Source organism: Coregonus clupeaformis, chromosome 13 (genome assembly GCF_020615455.1).
Source record: "Coregonus clupeaformis isolate EN_2021a chromosome 13, ASM2061545v1, whole genome shotgun sequence".
Classification (NCBI taxonomy): Eukaryota; Metazoa; Chordata; class Actinopteri; order Salmoniformes; family Salmonidae; genus Coregonus; species Coregonus clupeaformis.
In genome coordinates this window covers 23,153,870-23,176,427 of record NC_059204.1, presented here as the reverse complement: position 1 = coordinate 23,176,427, position 22,558 = coordinate 23,153,870, and the positions used below count along the sequence as shown (strand labels likewise).

At 46.4% G+C, this 22,558-nt stretch overlaps 1 protein-coding gene across 1 annotated transcript in view; it reads left to right on the top strand.

Moving 5' to 3' along the window:
• The window catches only part of LOC121579769 (coxsackievirus and adenovirus receptor homolog), a 74,816-nt gene extending 53,606 nt beyond the window's left edge, over positions 1–21,210 (top strand). Inside the window, exons 2-7 of the mRNA XM_041894649.2 lie at positions 862–1,031; positions 10,201–10,405; positions 15,912–16,067; positions 16,227–16,349; positions 16,519–16,657; positions 18,335–21,210. Of these exons, the coding sequence (XP_041750583.2) occupies positions 862–1,031; positions 10,201–10,405; positions 15,912–16,067; positions 16,227–16,349; positions 16,519–16,657; positions 18,335–18,620 (1,079 nt within the window). The 3' untranslated portion in view covers positions 18,621–21,210. The remainder of the gene's footprint in view (positions 1–861; positions 1,032–10,200; positions 10,406–15,911; positions 16,068–16,226; positions 16,350–16,518; positions 16,658–18,334) is intronic.
• The last annotated feature ends 1,348 nt before the right edge of the window (positions 21,211–22,558 follow it).

The window sequence follows — 22,558 nt, the reverse complement described above, 5'->3', positions numbered from 1 at the left end:
TATGCTTTTTTATTTCGTTCCAAATAATGCAGATCGTTTCATCTTGGCTTTCATGTGCTTTCATGGATTTTCATGTGTTGGTACACACCAGGCTGTAGTAAACTGTATAGATCATTTCAGTGGTATTGCATTAAACACAACTAGTAGTCTGAGAGGCTTTTGAACACTTGCTTCGGCACACAATGCTACATCGAGGGGATATAGCCTGGCAGCCTAGTTTGAAAAAAAGCTGCTTTTTTCTTTGACGGGAAGGCGACTGACTGTCAAAAGGATTTTTCTATGTGGCGGCAGCATGTGACAACTCCATTCTCTGTGGACTGTGGTTCCATACGGAGGCTTAAAGCTCTTATTGAATTGAATGGAGAGAATCTTTAGCGCTGTTGATGTCACAAGGAAATTATGTTTATTCATTCTAAGAATAACTCCTTGAGAATATGATGCTCCAGTTGGATGATGAGCAGATCTACAGTGTCTGTTTTTTTTAACGTGTCAACCTATTCTTTCTGCTTTATTAAAGTCCTGTTCTACCCTGTGTGGTTCACATTTTACACAGATGTGTAGCACTTGACCTCCTAAAAACGTGTAATTTTATAAAGGCTCTATTTTGAAGATTGAAATGCTGCCTCCATATTCCAATTTAACCAAAACACTGTTTAAAACCTTAACTGAAATATCCAACTGCTAACATACCAGTGTGAACACAGAGGCACTGTCAGATGAAATCCTGATAAATTTTTAGAAGTAACATCATAGAATTAGCCATTCTAATTCTATGAGTAGCCCCTAGGTGCTCATGAAGGGAATGCTATGCAATCAGTGTGCACTATTTGACTAATGGACTTCACCTCCCTCTGTGTCCAGGTGTAGCCAATGGCCTGGAGATCACATCCCAGGGGCCCACGTCCATAGAGAAGGCCAGCAGTGAGAGCGTCAAGCTGGACTGCCAGTTCTCTCTGGCCCCCGAGGACTCTGGCCCCCTGGACATTGAATGGAGCCTGCTGGCCTCCGACAACCAGAAAGAGGATAAAGTGGTGTGTGTGTGTTTTTAATGTGGTCCCTCCAAGTGGTTTTTGTGTGTGTGTGTTGTATGGGTTTTTTTCATCCATGAAAAAGTGTTTTGGGTTATTCCTGCTCTGGTATGTCAGAAGTCAGAATGTTCTGTCAGAACTAGTCAATGTTATCCAATGGTACAACAGAAATGTTATGCCAGTCTTAGTGTTACGTCACAAGCAGCAACCTGAACTCTGGTTAACCAGAGCCAAAGATAGACCTTTAAGCATGGTGCTATGGCTCTGTGTCTGCTTTGATACAGTACCTGCCATTTGAGAAGTAAAACGAGAAATCAGGTTTTTTCCCCTTTTGTTAAGCAGTTCTCTCCCACACAACCCCCAAACATGACTATAAAAATAGCAGTTAATGTTTTACTTGTTACATGTTTTTAAAGCTCTATAACATATCCCACATGGGTTTGATTGTGTGTGGCATCGAGCTCTTTCAGTTGCTCTTTCATTGTGCGTGCAAGCGTGCACTGTCCACACACATTAGTGTGTGAGAAGGAGTGTGTGGGTGAGTTAGTTGGCTCTCGTGACCTCAACCACCTGCTCTCTGCATGGTACCTCTATTGAGTGGAATGCCACCTTCCAGCAATGCTGTGGGAACCCAGCAGATCCCTGTGTACAGGCCATGTCAGCCCTCTATAGCCTGGAGGTATGGGGTGCACAACGCTGCTGAGGATAAATAGATCCACATAGCCCATGCACTACCAGAGGGCATGTAGCTAGAAGTCTAGAGATGGATAGACAGCCTCACTCAAGCCTAGAGATGGATACAGTCTCTCCTGTGCCTCTCCATTCCCTCCTCTGCTAGTGATGCCTCTGCATCCCTCTCTCTCTCTTTGTCCCCCAGGGCCTGAGTTTTTGGCCAGGGCTAGAAGTGGGTCAGTAGGAGCCCTTCCTTAGCTGTCCCTCTCCCCATTCCTCTCTCCCTCCATCCCTGCCTCCCACTTCATTCCATCCAGCCCCTGCCCTGCTCTCGCCTCTCCCTCTATTGTCTATTCTAAACTGGTGAGCAGTGCCTCAGGAGAGCCCTATTTTGTTTTTGACCTACTTCATTTTATTTCGAATGGGAACCACCAATTATTAATTGGTGGGGGTGGAAGTGGCGGATGTATATGAAAAATAGAAACGGTTATTATTTTAGAGCAATCATTGTACTGCCATGTTTGGCGTGCCCATGAGGATATACATGTAACTTTAGAATCCTGTGTGGGTGGTTTTCTCATTGTGGTCTCCCTCCTCCTCTCTAGCTAGGCTACATTCAGCTGTAGACATCATGTTGTGGTCTCCCTCCTCTCTAGCTAGGCTACATTCAGCTGTAGACATCATGTTGTGGTCTCCCTCCTCTCTAGCTAGGCTACATTCAGCTGTAGACATCATGTTGTGGTCTCCCTCCTCTCTAGCTAGGCTACATTCAGCTGTAGACATCATGTTGTGGTCTCCCTCCTCTCTAGCTAGGCTACATTCAGCTGTAGACATCATGTTGTGGTCTCCCTCCTCTCTAGCTAGGCTACATTCAGCTGTAGACATCATGTTGTGGTCTCCCTCCTCCTCTCTAGCTAGGCTACATTCAGCTGTAGACATCATGTTGTGGTCTCCCTCCTCTCTAGCTAGGCTATATTCAGCTGTAGACATCATGTTGTGGTCTCCCTCCTCTCTAGCTAGGCTACATTCAGCTGTAGACATCATGTTGTGGTCTCCCTCCTCTCTAGCTAGGCTACATTCAGCTGTAGACATCATGTTGTGGTCTCCCTCCTCTCTAGCTAGGCTACATTCAGCTGTAGACATCATGTTGTGGTCTCCCTCCTCTCTAGCTAGGCTACATTCAGCTGTAGACATCATGTTGTGGTCTCCCTCCTCTCTAGCTAGGCTACATTCAGCTGTAGACATCATGTTGTGGTCTCCCTCCTCTCTAGCTAGGCTACATTCAGCTGTAGACATCATGTTGTGGTCTCCCTCCTCTCTAGCTAGGCTACATTCAGCTGTAGACATCATGTTGTGGTCTCCCTCCTCTCTAGCTAGGCTACATTCAGCTGTAGACATCATGTTGTGGTCTCCCTCCTCTCTAGCTAGGCTACATTCAGCTGTAGACATCATGTTGTGGTCTCCTCCTCTCTAGCTAGGCTACATTCAGCTGTAGACATCATGTTGTGGTCTCCCTCCTCTCTAGCTAGGCTACATTCAGCTGTAGACATCATGTTGTGGTCTCCCTCCTCTCTAGCTAGGCTACATTCAGCTGTAGACATCATGTTGTGGTCTCCCTCCTCTCTAGCTAGGCTACATTCAGCTGTAGACATCAGCTGTAGACATCCCACACAACCCCCAAGACAACCCCCAGCTGTAGACATCCCACACAACCCCCAGACATCCCACACAACCCCCAAACAGCTGTAGACATCCAGGCTCTGCTGTAGCCGGCCGCAACCGGGAGACCAATGGGGCGGCGCACAATTGGCCCAGCGTCGTCCAGGGTAGGGGAGGGAATGGCCGGCAGGGAGGTAGCTCAGTTGGTAGAGCATGGCGTTTGCAACGCCAGGGTTGTGGGTTCGATTCCCACGGGGGGCCAGTATAAAAAAAGAATAATGTATGCACTAACTGTAAGTCGCTCTGGATAAGAGCGTCTGCTAAATGACGTAAATGTAAAAAAATGTAAATGTAATGTTGTGGTCTCCCACCACTCGTTAACATGGGCCACAATAATCTCACCAGACCATTCCTTAATTCACAACGACCAAGTTTCTATCTTCCTCTGAGCGGGTAGATATTAATTGACCAATCAGGGGCACGCGGTGCATATACACACACACACTCACACACACAGCCTCCTTGTGCCCTGATGGGGTGATGATGTGTATTATCAGCAATTAGTGGCCTGTTAATAAGTCCACTGGCTGCAGGGCTGGCTTAGTGTATGTGACAGTGCCCAGTAGGATTAGTGCTGGCAGACCAGGGCTGGGGCTACGCTGTACTGGCAGGCTGGACTACTGGACGTGTAGTACTGATCTACTCTTCTAGGAGGGGAGGAGAGGGAGGAGGGAGAAGAGGATGGGATAGCTGACGAAGGGAGAGAAGGGGAAGGAGGAGAGGGAGTGGATGAGATGGTGATATGGGAGAGGAGTGTGAAAAGGAAGACTGGAGAAGAGGGAAGGAGGAGGGGGGTACTGAACTGTTCCCCAGAGAGCTCTAGAGGTTCATAACTGATATGGAGTCCCAGGTGAGAGGGCTTAGGATGACCAGGAGCAGGACGACCCGACCATCTGAGACCCTTCACATAGAGATGGTTATACTCTCTGTTACCATAGTGATACTATAAGGACGACTGACAGTATCAAGACAGACATACCTCTAATAACGTGAGTCCTCATTGGATGTTTCCTCAACAGACTGCCCCCTATGACAGACTACATTTACATTTACATTTACGTCATTTAGCAGACGCTCTTATCCAGAGACTACTATTAGTATCTTTACTGCACAGTCAAACTGACATTTTTGTATTAATAAAGTAGCAAAAAACGATGCACTGCTTACATCAGATACTCTATTTAGAGATTTGGTAAATGTGGTCTGTTCGTTTGGCATAGCCCTACAGATCAGGCTTTAGGGAGCCAGGGAAGCATAGCTAATGCACTTCTTACGTGCCTACTGTAATAGTTCCTTAGCATTTGGCTCGCATCACAGGGATACACTATAGATAGGCTGGAAGCAGGGTGACTACAATCATGATAAAAATGCATGAATGGTAGTTGCCTGTAGTGCTATAGTCTTGAATGGAACGGTATCTAGCTGCTTCAAATTCCCGGTGGGCTGATAAAAACGTTTGTGTCCTTGAAGAAAGCACTAGAGCTTTGTTTACTAATGAAAATCCAACACAGAAGTGTAGTGGTTCAGGTTTAACCTTGAGAATACATTTGGAGTCAAGGTACTTTTCTGAAACTGACTACAGAGGCATGGCTGATTCAGGAGAAAAGCCTGGCTTTACCAAAGACACAACAACACTGTTGCCGGAGCAAGACCAACAGGGACATTGAATGTTCACAGGTGACGCCACTCCCTGTTATGCCTCAAATTAGCCCCTCCCCTCACACATGATGATGACGTCATCTTTAAATGCCCCCATGTAAATAACCTAACATTTGTCTTACTCCTGCTGCTGCTACAGCTGTTGCCAGTATAATAGAGGTATTTTCACTTCTGCACTTTTCTTTTCTTTTTTTTAAGTGTCCAGAAAGGTGCCGCCCTAACTAATAAAATATACTATTAGAATTATCATAGAGGTCCATTACAAGTGCAAAAGAAAGTTGTCCACAGAGACTTTCAGTCTGACCTCACCAGATGGATGCTGTAATACTGGTCTACCTGTTCTGAATCAGAACTTGTTTTCAGCTTCACTTGTCTGCCCTTTGATTTCCAGCATGTAGGCCCTCTTGGAGTTTTTATAGGATTTGTTTTATTGAGCCACATTCTTACATGCAGTTAGGACTGGCCGATATGGTCTAAAAATCATATCTCAATTATTTTTCAAACTTATGGGCGATTCACGATATCTTGATTTTTAACGTTTTCTGTAAATACGCTTAGGTCAATAAACTGCATTTCAAACAGTCAGGAATAATCTAATGAATTTAGGGCATGTAAAATTATAAATGCGTATTTTTATGCTCATTGCACATTTATAAAACAGAGACTGGACCGCTAGCACATAAGTTTATGGCTAAAATGCTGCTAGCGGTAGGCCCCCCTCCTTTAATTCTCACAGAAACCTGTTTGTCACAATTTATTTTCAACACTTTCCCTGGATGCCAGTAGTCTTGCTCAACAAAAAATGTACCGTAATCTGTCTCTTCGCAACCTTTTAAGTCACTCCAACAAAATGATTTTGAGGTACATTGATCTAATATTTTGTCATTTTAGAAAATCTAATGAAGTTAAATCTATAAACAGTTTTATGTATACCAGTAGGGGACCCTAAAGATAAATGGTAAGAGCATTTAAAAAAAAAAGTAGTACAATTTTTAAGTGAGTATGATTGGGGCAAAATGCCCCCAGGGCAATCAATGCAAGTCAATGGTACCTATATTAGCATTTTCCAAATCATGTCCAAATCATCTTTAAGTAACATCTTTGAGTTATACAATACATTTTCAGATGCTTTAGGATGATTTGGACATGAAGGACGAAAATAAAAACCTGCTTTTATAGTGAGGATATTAATAGTGAGTAGTGCTGAGCGATTAGTGTTTTTTTCTCTCTGTCGTTTCAGTTCGATTATATTTTTTTAAATCACAGATTTCTGTTTCAATTATTTTTTTAGACGCTAAATGAACTATGTATTATGTGGGTTGAATGCTGTAACACAATTAATCAAGTCCCATGATGGTAGTGACTGCCCATTACTGCTTATCACTTATTAACCATCATTTATTCACTTTACTTAATACAATTATTTTATTTGATGACTTTATTATTTCATTCCAAGTCATCTCATTTCTATAGATCTGCTGCCTATGCTGTCTGACAAAATCACTATTTTAGTAGTTCTTCAAAGTAAATAAGGCATACTTTTATGACTGCTGAATACCAACTGTCAATCACTTAGATCATGTATTTTCAGGCTCGCGAAGCAACTGCTTTCTATCATCCTCGATTGCAGCTTCTCTTCTCTCAGTCTCCTTGTCTGCTCCGCACAGAACGGACAAGTTTAAGTGGGCGAACAAAGGATTATGGTCATTGTTGTTAATTACCACGTTTTCTGCACTAAACTATGTAGAATATTGGCCTGTAGGAAACTACAACTCCCTACTACATCGCAATGTTCAGGCTTCATCTGATCTTGACAGAAACTGCACATCGAGCTCACAGAAAACCCCAAAATGGAATTAAAAATAATTGAACCTACGTCAGAAAATAACACATTTCTGTAAATCGCTCAGCACTAATAGTGAGATGTGCAATGTCATTTTATTCCGATATTTCATTTATTAAAATAAGATACCTAGAGTTTAGCTTTTAAAAGTCAGTTACAATAAAATGCCAAAATAGCACGCATAAAATGGGTTTTAACACACTAATCTTCAGGGGGCATTTTGCCCCATAGAGGAGGGTGTTTTGCCGATAGTGGGGCAAAACACCCCAGTACTTAAGTTTCTGTTCTTATTGAATAACAACAACAAAATATTCTGCCCTCTTATTTCTCTTTTAAAATGAGTTTACCTAAGGATAGCCAGTATGCACATATCTAAATCTTTTATCTGTCCGTAAATAGACGTTTTCCTCCAAATTACCCTACTCTCGTTTTAGTCGGGTCTGCTCTGTTGGGAGATGAGACATAAAAACGGTATCGTTAGAAATGTAAAGTTCTCGTCTATGTCTCTAAGCGTTTCGGTGTCCATATGACCGATTTCTATTGGACCAAACCTCAAATGCAAATGGAGAGTTTAAACTGCTTGTCAAAGAGGAAGAAGTGATCTTTCGTCTTTGTTGTTGTGAGTGATAGGGTGAGGGGCTTGGTGTCTGTGTGAGTGGTAGGGTGAGGGGCTTGGTGTCTGTGTGAGTGGTAGGGTGAGGGGCTTGGTGTCTGTGTGAGTGGTAGGGTGAGGGGCTTGGTGTCTGTGAGTGGTAGGGTGAGGGGCTTGGTGTCTGTGTGAGTGGGAAGGTGAGGGGCTTGGTGTCTGTGTGAGTGGGAAGGAGCACACAGCACAGAAGGAGAGAAGGAGAAGAGACCAAAAAGACAGAATGATAAAAACAAAACAAAAACGCATTTTCTTGCGATAGTCATTTGGAACATTGTACTAAAACATAAATTGTAATTAATCTAATAAATTCTATATATTGCCCAGCCCTACATGCTGTGTGTGTGTGTGTGTGTGTGTCAGTGTGTGTGTGTGTGTGTCAGTGTGAGAGTGAGTGCTTGTTGCCTGTCTCTACCTCAGTGCCTCTGCAATTTAATTTCCTCCACCTTCTTTCATCTGGTTGTTTTTACTGCCAATGCTCTAATCCCAGTGTTAGTTTGAGGGCTTGTGTGTCTCCTGGGATCCAGTTGAAATGCATTACGGGTTACGTGGCTAATACAGTATGTACAAGATGTATCCTAGCTACACACCCTTGGCTTGGCAGCCATGGGCTCAACAACAAGAATCCCCAGCCGAGCTGCTAGACAACTCGCAGTCCACCGTCCCTCTGGTTCTCTGTTCTTCTCTTCTCTCGCTCCCTCCCTCCCTCCCTCCCTCCCTCCCTCCCTCCCAGCCCACTGTCCCCTCTGGTTCTCTGTTCTTCTCTTCTCTCGCTCGCTCCCTCCCTCCCTCCCTCCTCCCTCCCTCCCTCCCTCCCTCCCTCCCTCCCTCCCTCCCTCCCAGCCCACTGTCCCTCTGGTTCTCTGTTCTTCTCTCCCTCCCTCCCTCCCTCCCTCCCTCCCTCCCTCCCTCCCTCCCTCCCTCCCTCCCTCCCTCCTCCCTCCCTCCCTCCCTCCCTCCTCCCTCCCAGCCCACTGTCCCTCTGGTTCTCTGTTCTTCTCTTCTCTCGCTCCCTCCCTCCCTCCCTCCCTCCCTCCCTCCCTCCCTCCCTCTGGTTCTCTGTTCTTCTCTTCTCTCGCTCCCTCCCTCCCTCCCTCCCTCCCTCCCTCCCTCCCTCCCTCCCTCCTCCCTCCCTCCCTCCCTCCTCCTCCCTCCCAGCCCACTGTCCCTCTGGTTCTCTGTTCTTCTCTCGCTCCCTCCCTCCCTCCCTCCCTCCCTCCCTCCCCTCCCAGCCCACTGTCCCTCTGGTTCTCTGTTCTTCTCTTCTCTCGCTCCCTCCCTCCCTCCCTCCCTCCCAGCCCACTGTCCCTCTGGTTCTCTGTTCTTCTCTTCTCTCGCTCCCTCCCTCCCTCCCTCCCTCCCTCCCAGCCCACTGTCCCTCTGGTTCTCTGTTCTTCTCTTCTCTCGCTCCCTCCCTCCCTCCCTCCCCTCCCTCCCTCCCTCCCTCCCTCCCCTCCCAGCCCACTGTCCCTCTGGTTCTCTGTTCTTCTCTTCTCTCGCTCCCTCCCAGCCCACTGTCCCTCTGGTTCTCTGTTCTTCTCTTCTCTCCCTCCCTCCCTCCCTCCCTCCCTCCCTCCTCCCTCCCTCCCTCGCTCCCTCCCAGCCCACTGTCCCTCTGGTTCTCTGTTCTTCTCTTCTCTCGCTCCCTCCCTCCCTCCCCTCCCTCCCTCTCTCGCTCCCTCCCAGCCCACTGTCCCTCTGGTTCTCTGTTCTTCTTGTCTCTCTCTCTCTTTGTTTTCCTCTCCTCTCCAGGCTGGGTTGTCAGTACGTGTGTATGATGGGATCATGCACACACCATGAGCTCCTGTCTCGGACAATCTCCATGGAGAATGATATGCCTACCTGTGTGCCTGTTGTCTGCCTGCAGTGTGAGCGAATTACAATTGGAATACTTTCATTTTTAGTTTGGCCCTCCCTTTTCTCCTTGTTTTCTCTGCCTCTGTGCTTCTCCTGTGTGGCTAGTTGTCCGTTGGCTCCACCTTGACTCCATCTCCTGGCTTCTCCTATGTGCTCTGTGTTTGAGGGAAGGGGAAGATACAGGGGAGGTGGAGGAAGGTAGTGCTGGGGGCTGTTGCTGAGCCCAGGGCATAGCTCTCTCTCGGTCTGTGTTGACACAGCAGGTGTTGATTTGACTCCACAGTAGGGCTGTTTGTTCCATGCCATACCTCAGCTCAGCAGCAGCATGGAAAGGAAAGGGCAAAAACAAGCCAGAGCCAGGCACTGAAGGTCGTTAGGGAGATAACAATATGACAAACTGACTCACTCTCCCTCAGTCTCGGTTGTTTTAGTGAACAAAGACAGGGTCTCCGTTTGCACTCTCAATAACAGCTTGGATTATTTCTCCAGGCTTGATATTCTGAAAAGTTGTAACTCTTGTACATGTAGCTGTCTCACTAATTATCTTTCTCTCCCTTGATTTCTTTCTCTCTCGCTCTCTCCCCCTCCCTCCCCTCCCTCCCTCCCTCCCTCCCTCCCTCCCTCCCTCCCTCCCTCCCTCCCTCCCTCCCTCCCTCCCTCCCTCCCTCCCTCCCTCCCTCCCTCTCTCTCTCCCTCCCTCCCTCCCTCTCCCCTCCCTCCCTCCCTCTCCCCCTCCCTCCCTCCCTCTCCCCCTCCCTCCCTCCCTCCACCTTCAGGTGATCCTGTACTCTGGGGACAGGGCCTATGAGGACTACTACCCTGCAGTGAAGGGGCGGGCCCACTTCAACTCAGCCGACCCTAAGAATGGCGACGCCTCCATCAACCTAACGGGTCTAAAGTCTAGTGACACTGGGACCTACCAGTGCAAGGTGAAGAAGGCCCCGGGCATCCGCAGCAGGAAGATGCTGCTGACCGTCATGGGTGAGTGAGACACCACTGGTGACATCTTAAACAGCCTATCTATCTTCTGAGTAAAAACTCCAAACACAATGCCCTTTAAAGGGTACATGTGGCTAACTAGATAATTGTTCATGTAATGCCCTCCTCTAGAATGGTGTGGTGCAGTGGAGGCTGGTGGGAGGAGCTATAGGAGGACGGGTTCATTGTAATGGCTGGAATTTGATTAATGGAACGGTATCAAACGTATGGAAACCATACATACATACACTACATTACCAAAAGTATGTGGACACCTGCTAGTCGAACATCTCATTCCAAAATCATGGGCATTAATATGGAGTTGGTCCCCCCTTTGCTGCTATAACAGCCTACACTCTTCTGGGAAGGCTTTCCACTAGATGTTGGAACATTACTGCGGGGACTTGCTTCCATTCAGCCACGAGCATTAGTGAGGTCGGGCACTGATGTTGGGCGATTAGGCCTGGCTCGCAGTCGGCGTTCCAATTCATCCCAAAGGTGTTCGATGGGTTGAGGTCAGGGCTCTGTGCAGGCCAGTCAAGTTCTTCTACACCGATCTCGACAAATCATTTCTGTATGGACCTCGCTTTGTGCACGGGGGCATTGTCATGCTGAAACAGGATAGGGCCTTTCCCAAACTGTTGCCACAAAGTTGGAAGCACAGAATCTTGTAGAATGTCATTGTATGTTGTAGCGTTAAGATTTCCCTTCACTGGAAGTAAGGGGCCTAGCCCGAACCATGAAAAACAGCCCCAGACCATTATTCCTCCTCCACCAATCTTTACAGTTGGCACTATGCATTCGGGCAGGTAGCGTTCTCCTGGCATCTGCCAAACCCAGATTTGTCCGTCGGACTGCCAGATGGTGAAGCGTGATTTGTCACTTCGCAGCTGAGCCGTTGTTGCTTCTAGACGTTTCCACTTCACAATAACAGCACTTAAAGTTGACCAGGGAAGCTCTAGCAGGGCAGAAATGTGAAAGGTGGCATCCAATGACGGTGCCACATTGAAAGTCACTGAGCTCTTCAGTATGGGCCATTCCACTGCCAATGTTTGTCAATGGAGATTGCATGGCTGTGTGTTCGATTTTATACACCTGTCAGCAATGGGTGTGGCTGAAATAGCCGAATCCACTAATGTCAAGGGGTGTCCACATACCTTTGTGTATATATAGTGTACTTCAGTCTGAGACTGACGTTGTTTGTGGTGACGTCACAACGAGGGGCATGTACAAAACAAAGTCATCAGCGATTGGATCATCTCTAACCAATCAGAGTATCAAAGCAAATGACGAATTGGCCCATCCCATCGGTATCTGGGACCAATCAGAACCGTTAGAATTTGTTTGCATTCTAGAACTGTATCAATGAGGTAATCAGATCCAGACTCATTGCGGAGAAGAAACTAACGTCCGTGGGTGTGGCGTAGTGTTTGGCCGAAGCAAGGAGTCTGGGTAGCCAGTCAAGTGTATGGCTGTTCGATGTGTCAACTTTACTCTGAAACTCCCCCAGTCACTCAACCATTCAGCATATTTACATAATGTATGAAAAGCAGAGTAAAGTTGACACATCAGCAGTACTGATGTGGTCAAACAACATAGGAACTATTGCTAAGGCCCTGCACATTTTATCATAAACACTGCCTGTGCCTGGATAAAGTATGATTAGGACACAATTGTTTTCCTGGTTAACAACATCTCTCTATTGAGAAACTGGTGTTGTGACACAATTTGTTGGTGTTATATTTAACTGGCTTCAAAACAAGTTGGCTCCAAAACAAACTGGTTTCTAGTCATTCGTTTACACCAGTAAGCCTGGCTCGAAGCCGCTCTCTCAGGTCTACAGGAAGGAAGCTAAATTGATTCAGTAATGTCCAATGATTACCTGAGCCAACCGAGGAGAGATTGGCTTGAGCTGACTAGAGCAAATACCATGCAGAGGCATTTCTCCTGAGTTGGCTACAGAGCTGGTGATGTAGTGTCTGTCTATACTTGCTTAGTGCTGCTGCCCGGTAGAGGGTCTGACAGGCCTAAAGCCATTGACCCCTGGGGCAGAGCTATTCCTGTTCTAGAGGGCAGCAGTGTGACAAGGAGACATGAAGACCTCTTGCCTGCTCCCCATTATACCTTCAGGTCGCTCTTTTTTTATTAACAATAATAAATCAATACAAAGTTAAATGGGGAACACAAGTATTCATAAAGAGTATATAGGGCTCAGTTGGTAGAGCATGGCGCTTGCAACACCAGGGTTGTGGGTTCGATTCCCACGGGGGGGCAGTATGAAAAATGTATGCACTCACTAACTGTAAGTCGCTCTGGATAAGAGCGTCTGCTAAATGACTAAAATGTAAATGTACAAAGGACAGTTGAGCAAGGGGGTACAATAACACATTACACTAGGATCTTAAGGGATATACACACATTTGATAATTGTATCAGCTTTTTTGTTGGTAGAGTTTGTTTGTAAATATACATTTGTGAATATGAAATTTGTCCAAATGAATTCCCTTCCGGTCACAATGTAAATACTCCCGAGAACATTGGCAGACATACACATACAGACATGGTCACTCAGATGCACACAGTCACGCACTCTCAGATGCACACAGTCACGCACTCTCAGATGCACACAGTCACGCACTCTCAGATGCACACAGTCACGCACTCTCAGATGCACACAGTCACGCACTCTCAGATGCACACAGTCACGCACTCTCAGATGGCACACAGTCACGCACTCTCAGATGCACACAGTCACACACTCTCAGATGGCACACAGTCACGCACTCTCAGATGCACACAGTCACGCACTCTCAGATGCACACAGTCACGCACTCTCAGATGCACACAGTCACGCACTCTCAGATGCACACAGTCACGCACTCTCAGATGCACACAGTCACGCACTCTCAGATGCACACAGTCACACTAGTGCTGAGCGATTAGTACTTTTTGAGGACGTTTCGGTTCAATTATAAAAACATTATGGTTTTCGGTTTGTATTATTTATTTATTTTACATGAAATGCCTATGCATTATGTGGGTTGAATGCTGTAACACAGAATAAATCAATAAAAGTCCCATGATGGCCCATCACTGCTTATCAATTATCAACCATCATTTATTCACATTACTTTAATCAAATATTACATTTGTTTTATTATTTTATTTATTTTTACCTTTATTTAACTAGGCAAGTCAGTTAAGAACTAATTCTTATTTACAATGACGGCCTACACCGGCCAAACCCGGACGGCGCTGGGCCAATTGTGCACTGCCCTATGGGACTCCCAATCACGGCCGGTTGTGATACAGCCTGGAATCGAACCAGGGGGTCTGTAGTGACGCCTCAAGCACTGAGATGCAGTGCCTTAGACCACTGATGCAGACCTTAAACTTTATTATTTCATTCCAAGTCTTCATCTCATCTCTATAGATCTGCTGCCTATGCTGTCTTGACAAAATCACTATTTTAGTAGTTCTTCAAAGTAAATAAGGCATACTTTTATGACTGCTGAATACCAGCTATCAATTTAGATCATGTATTTTCATATAGAGAGACCTCACGCGTTCTTCTCTAATTTCTCCCTCTCAGTGTCTTCCCCACCCCGACCAGACAAATAGGCGCGCAATGGATTATGGTCATTAGTTAATTACCACGTTTTCTGCGCTAAACTATGTAGAATATTGGCCTGTTGGAAACTAACTCCCTACTACATCGCACAGGCTTGATCTGATTTCTCTCTAGAGAAACTGCGCATTGAGCTCACAGAAAAAAAACGAACTAAATGGAATTCAAATAATAAAACCAACGTAACAGAAATGTAGGTTAATCGCTCAGCACTAACACACACACAGAGGCATCTTCCCTGAGTGCAGGTAACGTTGTGAGCTGTGTGTGTGTTGTCTCTCCCAGTATAAAGATGGACAGTGAAGTTAACAGGAGGAGAGAGCACACCTGCAGTCAGTACAGCACACTGGACAGGCACATCGGCAACCCTCAAAACCATTCACCATCTCTGCCTAGACCTCACATCAACCTTCAACAGCCAATCACTTTCACTCTGTCACCTTGGCCTCAGTCCCAACCAACCTATCACTGTCTCTCTACCCATAGGTCACTACATTCTTTAACAGCCAATCACTTTCTCTCAAGTTCCCTGATCTGAATCCCAAACAACCAATTAGCACTGCCTAGACCTCACTACAGCCTTTAACAGCCAATCTTTCTCAGTCTCCCTGGCCTCAGTCCAAACTGATCCCTCATGGTTTTTGTAACCACGTCTCTGTGGTCTACCACAATGTATCACGCTCACTTTATCCATATATACTCTACTGTACCCTATCTGTACCTCAATGTAGCCCAGTACAGCAATAAATCACCTTATCTTTAGCCCTTCATATTACACCACATCCATATAGTCCACCTCAACCAATCACTGTCTCCCTCTAGTCTCTACAGTATCTCTAAGACCTTTCTTCTTCCTTTGACCTCATCTCTCGCTCATATCACACATATAAATCGGCTCTGATGAAGCTTCTACCCATTTTCAACAGGAAAATCTACATGTTGAGGCCATGATATGTCAAGCTGACTTTGAGCTTTAATGTGAATTCAAAATGTCATTGCTGTATTACATTGTAAGACGCACACACACAGTGCATGTGGACAGCCGACCGCCGAGTCAGGAGAGCGAGCAGCCTTGGCCCCTGTCATCCCTCCAACCGTCCATCAGCTCTGTTCTCTCACTCCTCCCCACTCTCGTTCTGTCTGCCCTGACCCCTGCCTATTAGATTAGATGGGCAGGGTGCTGCTCTGTGCTGTAGGATCCTACAGGACAGGGCTGTCTGGTGTTAATCCACATGGTTCTGTCCTCCCTCTCCCTGGGCTTTGTTGTTACCAAACCATGATGTCAGTGCTCCAGCACAACGCTCTATCTGAGAGACACACAGAGAGAGAGAAAGAGACAGTCGCACATACACACATGAATACACACACACACAGCCAATCAAGCTTTCTAAATGCCCCTCCACCTCACACCCCTAGCATAGTACCCCCTACCTCACCCCTCCTCCACTCCCACCGCTCCAGCAGACAGACAGCAAGTTCAGTTGGTCTGTTCATCTTTGCCTTGCACTGGATCTGGCCTGCTTTTAATTTGGAGCTTTCTTTGCTTTTGAATTCTCATCTCGTCTCCTGTCAACAGACGGAGGAGACTGTACGCTTGGCTTTCACAGAGGCCCTAACCCCACCGTGTGTGTCACGCTCTGATCTTAATTATCTTGAGTGACAGCACCTGTAATGACAGCAGCTGTATCAATGACCGTGATTACTGCTCTCATTACGCTGATTACTGCTGCTATGAGACACACACACACACACACAAAGCGTGGCAACCTGCCCAGGGGGGTGTGCAGTAGAAAATCAGGAAGGGTTTGTGTAGCTTCAAGCTAATTTCTCTTTTCCGCCATGTCTGCCATCTCTAATAGCTTATTCTCCCTCTCCTGTTAGTGAGGCCGTCCAAGCCCAGATGCTATGCCGAGGGCCCCACCCAGGAGGGTAAGGACGTGGTCCTGAGGTGTATGTCCAGTGAAGGTACCAACCCCCTGCAGTACACCTGGGAGAAGACCAGCGACAACAAACTGCTGCCTGCCTCCGCCGTGCTAGGTAATACACACACCGAAGATTTTCACAAAACGCAATGTGGTTACACAAGCCAGGTTTCACCATCCCCAGATGGAGCAGATGCTTTCAAACAGAATGGTTATTCACTGCCAAATGGACAGAAGGGTCTCCTGAATGTGCCGCTGTAATCTCTGTCTGTAGACCCTGTGGGAGGCACCATGAACGTAAGGAACGCGTCCACCAGCTCCTCGGGAACCTACCGCTGCACAGCTAAGAACCGAGTGGGCATGGAGGAGTGTATTCTACAGCTTGGCATCACTCCCCGTGAGTCCTTCACCACACCCTGATTCACCTTTATGTGGTCTTAATTGAAGATGATGATTATTTTAATGAGGTGGGCATTTGTGCTGAGGCCTGTATTGGCTGTATAGAATCAAGATGGTGGGATTGTGTAGTATGAGTGTTTTCATGATTTTCTCTGTCTGTGGTCTAGCCCCCAACACTGCTGGTATCATAGCTGGAGCCATCATCGCTGTTCTGCTGGCCCTCATCATCATCGCCATCATCCTCTTCTGCTGCTGCCGCGCCCGCAACAGGAAGAAGTACGAGAAGGAGATCTCCTACGAGATCAGGTAGGGCACTGCATTATTACACTATCAATACTGTGTAGGGTCCCCCAAACACACTTTCATTGTACAGGCACTGGTACATACTGCATCAAACTGATATAGCAGTGTAGTATGCATTATCTAACTATCTGTATGTGGGTTATTTGGCTGCTACAGCCTGAGATAAAGCAACGAAAACTAACTGCTAGTAGGTATGTGTCATAGTGACCATCCAACGTTCTCTGGCCCCAGCTACTCCCAGCCCAGTCTCTATCTCTCTCACACACACGCAGCAAAGGACAAGGAAAAAAGGTTGTCGCCCCATCAGCGTTTTCATAATTTTTTTCTAGCTTTGGTAATCAGTTTGGGAGCTTTGTTTGTTCTGTGGATCCAGTGTCTGCCCAGCCCCAGCCCCCCTGGATACGGCATTCCATCCACACAGCACAGGGCCTCCCTCCCGCCCTCTTTCTCTCTGTCTCTGGGTCTGCTAGCCTCAGCCTGGACACTGTCTGGCTGTCTGCCTGGCAGCACAGTAGAGCACAACAAATATTAGCCCAATGAGCACTGTGTCTGGGTGCCCAGCCCTGACACACACACACACACACACACACACACACACACACACACACACACACAGAGGCACGCATACAGACAGGAATGCAAGCTTGCACACACAGACAAACACTTGTGCGCACACACACATACCATGCATGCACACATATTTACTAACATATTCAAAGCTACAGGCCCCTCAGGCTCAGTTTGAATGAGCTCTTTAATGGATTATTGCCTGTTATTAGTTTTTAATTGTGTTGGTCTGGGAGCTGAAGGGGGTTGGTGGGAATGAAGGTTGCTCCGTTACTACCGCTGAGAATCCTCATTCTTACTGTAGCTGACCAGAGCTGGCACAGTTAGAACTACATTCCATCCCCACTAGCTATCATCGCTGTCTCTTTCACTCCCTTCATCAACTCTGTCTGTTTGTCTTATTCACTCTCTCTTTCTGTCTCTGTCCCACTCCCCTCTGTCTGTTTCTGTCTTATCCACCCTCTCTATCTGTCCCACTCCCCTCTGTCTGTTTCTGTCTTATTCACCCTCTCTATCTGTCCCACTCCCATCTGTCTGTTTCTGTCTTATTCACCCTCTCTATCTGTCCCACTCCCCTCTGTCTGTTTGTCTTATTCACCCTCTCTATCTGTCCCACTCCCCTCTGTCTGTTTGTCTTATTCACCCTCTCTATCTGTCCCACTCCCATCTGTCTGTTTCTGTCTTATCCACCCTCTCTATCTGTCCCACTCCCCTCTGTCTGTTTGTCTTATTCACCCTCTCTATCTGTCCCACACCCATCTGTCTGTTTCTGTCTTATCCACCCTCTCTATCTGTCCCACTCCCCTCTGTCTGTTTCTGTCTTATTCACCCTCTCTATCTGTCCCACTCCCCTCTGTCTGTTTCTGTCTTATTCACCCTCTCTATCTGTCCCACTCCCCTCTGTCTGTTTCTGTCTTATTCACCCTCTCTATCTGTCCCACTCCCCTCTGTCTGTTTCTGTGTGTCTCTCTGTTATCTTTATTGTTTATCTTTCACTTTCTTTCTCTCTGTCTGGACCCCTGAGTGAAAATCCAATCCCAAGTGAATGTGAAAGGGAGTGGAATAGCTTGTATGTTTACATGTCTATCTCACTTTCTCTCCCCCCCCCTTCAGAGAGGACGTCCCCCCTCCGAAGAGCCGCGTGTCGACAGCCCGCTCCTTCACCAGCGTGGGCAGCCAGCGCTCCTCCCTGGGCTCCATGTCCCCCTCCAACCTGCACGAGTATGCCCTCAAGCCCCAGTACGACAAGATCCCCTCCGTGGAGGAGTACGAGAGGCCCCCCAGCCACGCACCCCTGCCCCCGCCCGTCGCCAGCAAGATGGCCGGCCCCAACCTCAGCCGCATGGGCGCCATCGCCGTCATGATCCCCGCCCAGAACAGGGACGGCTCCATCGTGTAGTGGAAAGAAACAGAGAAAGATGGAGGGAAAGACTGGGGGACACTAGCCAGAGAGGTGGGGTGGCTGTGCTGCCTGATTCTACCCTCCACCACTCACCACCAACTGGGACCCCCACTCTTCTCTGCTCTATGGAGGTCTGGGTGTGGTGTTGTACTGAGGAGAAAAGAGAAGCCGTATTGTACCATGTCATATCAGACCCGCTATGAACTATTTACTGAAGACAAAAAACAGAGTTTTACTTCCTGAACTTTCTGACAGACATATGAAAAATATGAATTCTAGGTTTGGTACATTTGAATGGTCAATTCACACAGGTTGCTTTGTACATAGTTGAATGCATTATGCTTTTTATCTAGCCGGCCCTGTCCATAGAGAGGTGTGTTCAGAGCAGACCAAGGTCTCTGATTGGCCTATGGTGTGTGTGTACCATGTACAGTATTACAGCGTTCTGTGTATGTTTCTGGGGGTGGGAAATGTACACTTCTACTCTACTGTCTTTGGATGAAATACCCACATAATGATCAGACACATGTTTGATCAATTCACTTCTGTAACACACACCACTTTTTAAAGCTGTCTCAAGAATAGGGGTTGCCGAAGGGATTTTAGAGTTCTGCTTTTCAAAATAATTTGTTGTCAAGTAGTTACCTTTTTAATTATGTTCATTCCACTGGTTGGACTGTGGCTGATGTAATGGTCATGTTTGCCAGCCCTAAGAGAAATTAGGTCAGCTGGTTGTTATTTCGACAGTTGACCGTTTGAAATGTCCAGCTTGGGCTGGAGGGGACGGATGGACAGGGTTGGCTAACGACACGGAAGGGGGAGTTCAAACCACCACATCTTGTGATTAGTGGATGATTGTTTCTTTGTCTGGTTTCCAGTCCACCCCTCCAGTTCCTAGAACAGGCAGTGTTTTGGATAATAAGGGGGTAAAGGGTGAGGTTCACTGAGCAATCATATTTGATTGTGTTTGACTGCCACCAGCCCCCCAAACCCTCTGACCCCGCCAGTACACCCCTTCCCTCCCCCCAACACTGTATGCTATTATTAACCATCTCTGGTGTTTAACTATCAAATCCAAAGGTTTCCCCACAGTTAACCCCTGAAAATGTTATATTTGTAACTGCACACTCAGGATTCGATATCTCGATGAAACAACTCTCAATGGTCATTATGAAGTAAAATATGTTTAGTGGTTCATTCATGCACCACCATTCATGAAGGATAAATGAAGTATGTACAGTTTAGTAGTTTACATGATATATGGAAGGAAGTGAGTGTTAAGGGGAAGAAGAAGATATTAGAATACTGAGTCACAGGTGTTAGGTTTAGGCTGCACCAACAGTACAGTAACTCTGTTTTCCAGGGTGTCTGACGCACCCATGCTCTCTCACTCTCACACATACTCACAGCCCCCCAGTCAGTGCTTCTGCTCAGCCCAGATGGGGTGTTTCTGGGATTGACATCACTGTTCTTGTGCCTTGTCCCTCCTGACTTGTATCACACACATACTGTTACAGCTACAGGCCACTAGGTGTGTGGGTGGGTGGGTGGGTGGGTGTGTGTGTGTGTGTGTGTGTGTGTGTGTGTGTGTGTGTGTGTGTGTGTGTGTGTGTGTGTGTGTGTGTGGGTACCCAGACTCCCAGGCTGTGCTCTAGTCTTCTATCGTTGCTATGTGCCATACATTTTGTAGCCAGCTGTCGTTGTATGATACATGGCACAATAGTTGTCTACAGTACAGATGTAGTATGTCTGTAGTACTAGGCCCACATCGGGCATGACAACCAGTCCACTTTTCATGGTTCTGGTTCCTGTGTAAATCCACATCAACTGAGTGGAGGTTGGTTGCTTTACTCCCCCATCCAAATTAAATTTTTTTTCAATTACATTAGCTCTGTGTTTAAACATTAGCAATGAAAAATATATATATATCCCAAACATTGATTCATACAGTTGTTGCTTATTTTTTCAGTTTTAATGCATTATTTGAGTTTTTTTCTTTATTTTTATGAAGTCTTTGGTTGTATGTGTAAATATACTGTAAAAGTGACACTATCTCTAGAACTAATCCCACCACACTTACTCTAATGCTCTCTGTATGTATGATGATGCTCTGCAGTGCTTTGCTTGGTTAATGTGTATCTAAAACATGATCGCTGGGTCTTATAACAGTAGAGGGTGAAAGCCCACTGATGTTAATCAGGTCGGCACCACTGGCATTCTACTGTAGCTATGTTTCAATATCCACATTAGCTTATAAATTATGATGAAGCAATAGCATGCATTGTAAATAGTATACTAGTATGGTTAATGAAACACACCCCGACTCTGTGTGTATGAATAGAATGTAGTAGATTTGAGGTGGATGAAGTGGGGGTGACAGGTGAAGAGCTCTTGGAGTTGTAGCCCCACGCCCCTCCTTGTTGTGGCAGGTGTAACCTCACACATGGGGACAGCAGCCACATCCTCCTGCTACACCGAGACAGGACGTGAAACCCACCCCGTACACTACCCCAAGGCGGCAGGTAGCTTAGTGGTAAAGAGCGTTGTGCCAGTAACCGAAAGGTCGCTGGTTTTAATCCCCGAGCCGACTAGGTGAAAAATCTGTCGATGTGCCCTTGAGCAAGGCACTTAACCCTAATTGCTCCTGTAAGTCGCTCTGGATAAGAGCGTCTGCTAAATGACTAAAATGTCAAATGTAAAAATGTAATGTGGAAAACCTGTCATCTCTCTCTAAGCCCAGGGAACTGAGTGTGTGCTTGTGTGTGTGTCTTTACTGTCTGGATGGGTCCCCAATATAGTATTTTAGTAGACCCCCAACTGCTGACAAACTGTACAGAGCTGTTAGGGAGTTAGTCATGTTGTACAGTCCCTCAACTCAGAAACCTAATAAGTACTACTAACATGGTATTAACTGTAGCTTTTAAAACAAGTGTACTAATATTGTATGAAGAATTTTCTTTGGGGGTTTGTTTGCACATTGTGTGATCAAACCAGTTAAAACAAATTCTTTTTGTGTGTGTATTTTTTGTGCTGTATTTTTTTATAATAAAAGGACACAAAATGAAAGAAATAGTAACATTATTTTGCCTTTCTTTCCCATAGCAGAGGCTGTTGACTTTTTCTTAAATCAGTGTTTTTCTCTCTGGAAGTATTAGCAGCCAGCCTGTCTATCCTCTGGGGGCTGGCTGACCCTCCTGCAGGCTTCCACTGTGATTCATTTTAATCAGGCAGTGATTTTCACCCCTAACGCCAGGTGAGGTGACTTTCTAACCACTTAATGATTATAATTAATCAATGAAGCACAAAGGCACGATAATCCGAACCCGCCCAGCGAAAATCCACAGCTCCGTTGAAACAGGCAGCACTAGAGCATTACGTATACTAGCATGATTCAAGCTATAGGGCCAAGCCGAGCTGTACTGGGCTGGCATGATTACACATCCACCAGAGATGCTGGAAAGGACAATGTGAAAAGAAAATAACCGAGCCAGCACAGTATGGTTGGGGTCAGCCCTGTAGTGTGAATCAGAAAACTGTACTCCAGGCCACTGCCCTGGTTTGACTTGAAGGAACGGGGGAGTAATGTCTTTGCTCGTGTGTTTCACCCACTGACACTTGTCCTTTATCCCTACCCTCTGCTGTAGCGTAGCACTTTCCCCTCTCACAACACGTCATCACTGCCTCTGTGAAATGACTGGGGGAGAACTAGAAGTCAGCATGTACCTAGGGCTGGAATCAATCCGTATCTTTGAAGTTCAGCACTATAGCGCGCTTGAAATTTAGAGGTAATTTTCGATTGAGCCAACATATGCAGCCTTTACCCTTAGCCGGTTTCAATTGTAGACAATTTCCTGCCTTAGTTAATGTGGTTGCTAATTAACTGCATGACGAGTCACAGCTAATAAGCAGTGGGGTACAAATGAGCTCCTAAAACA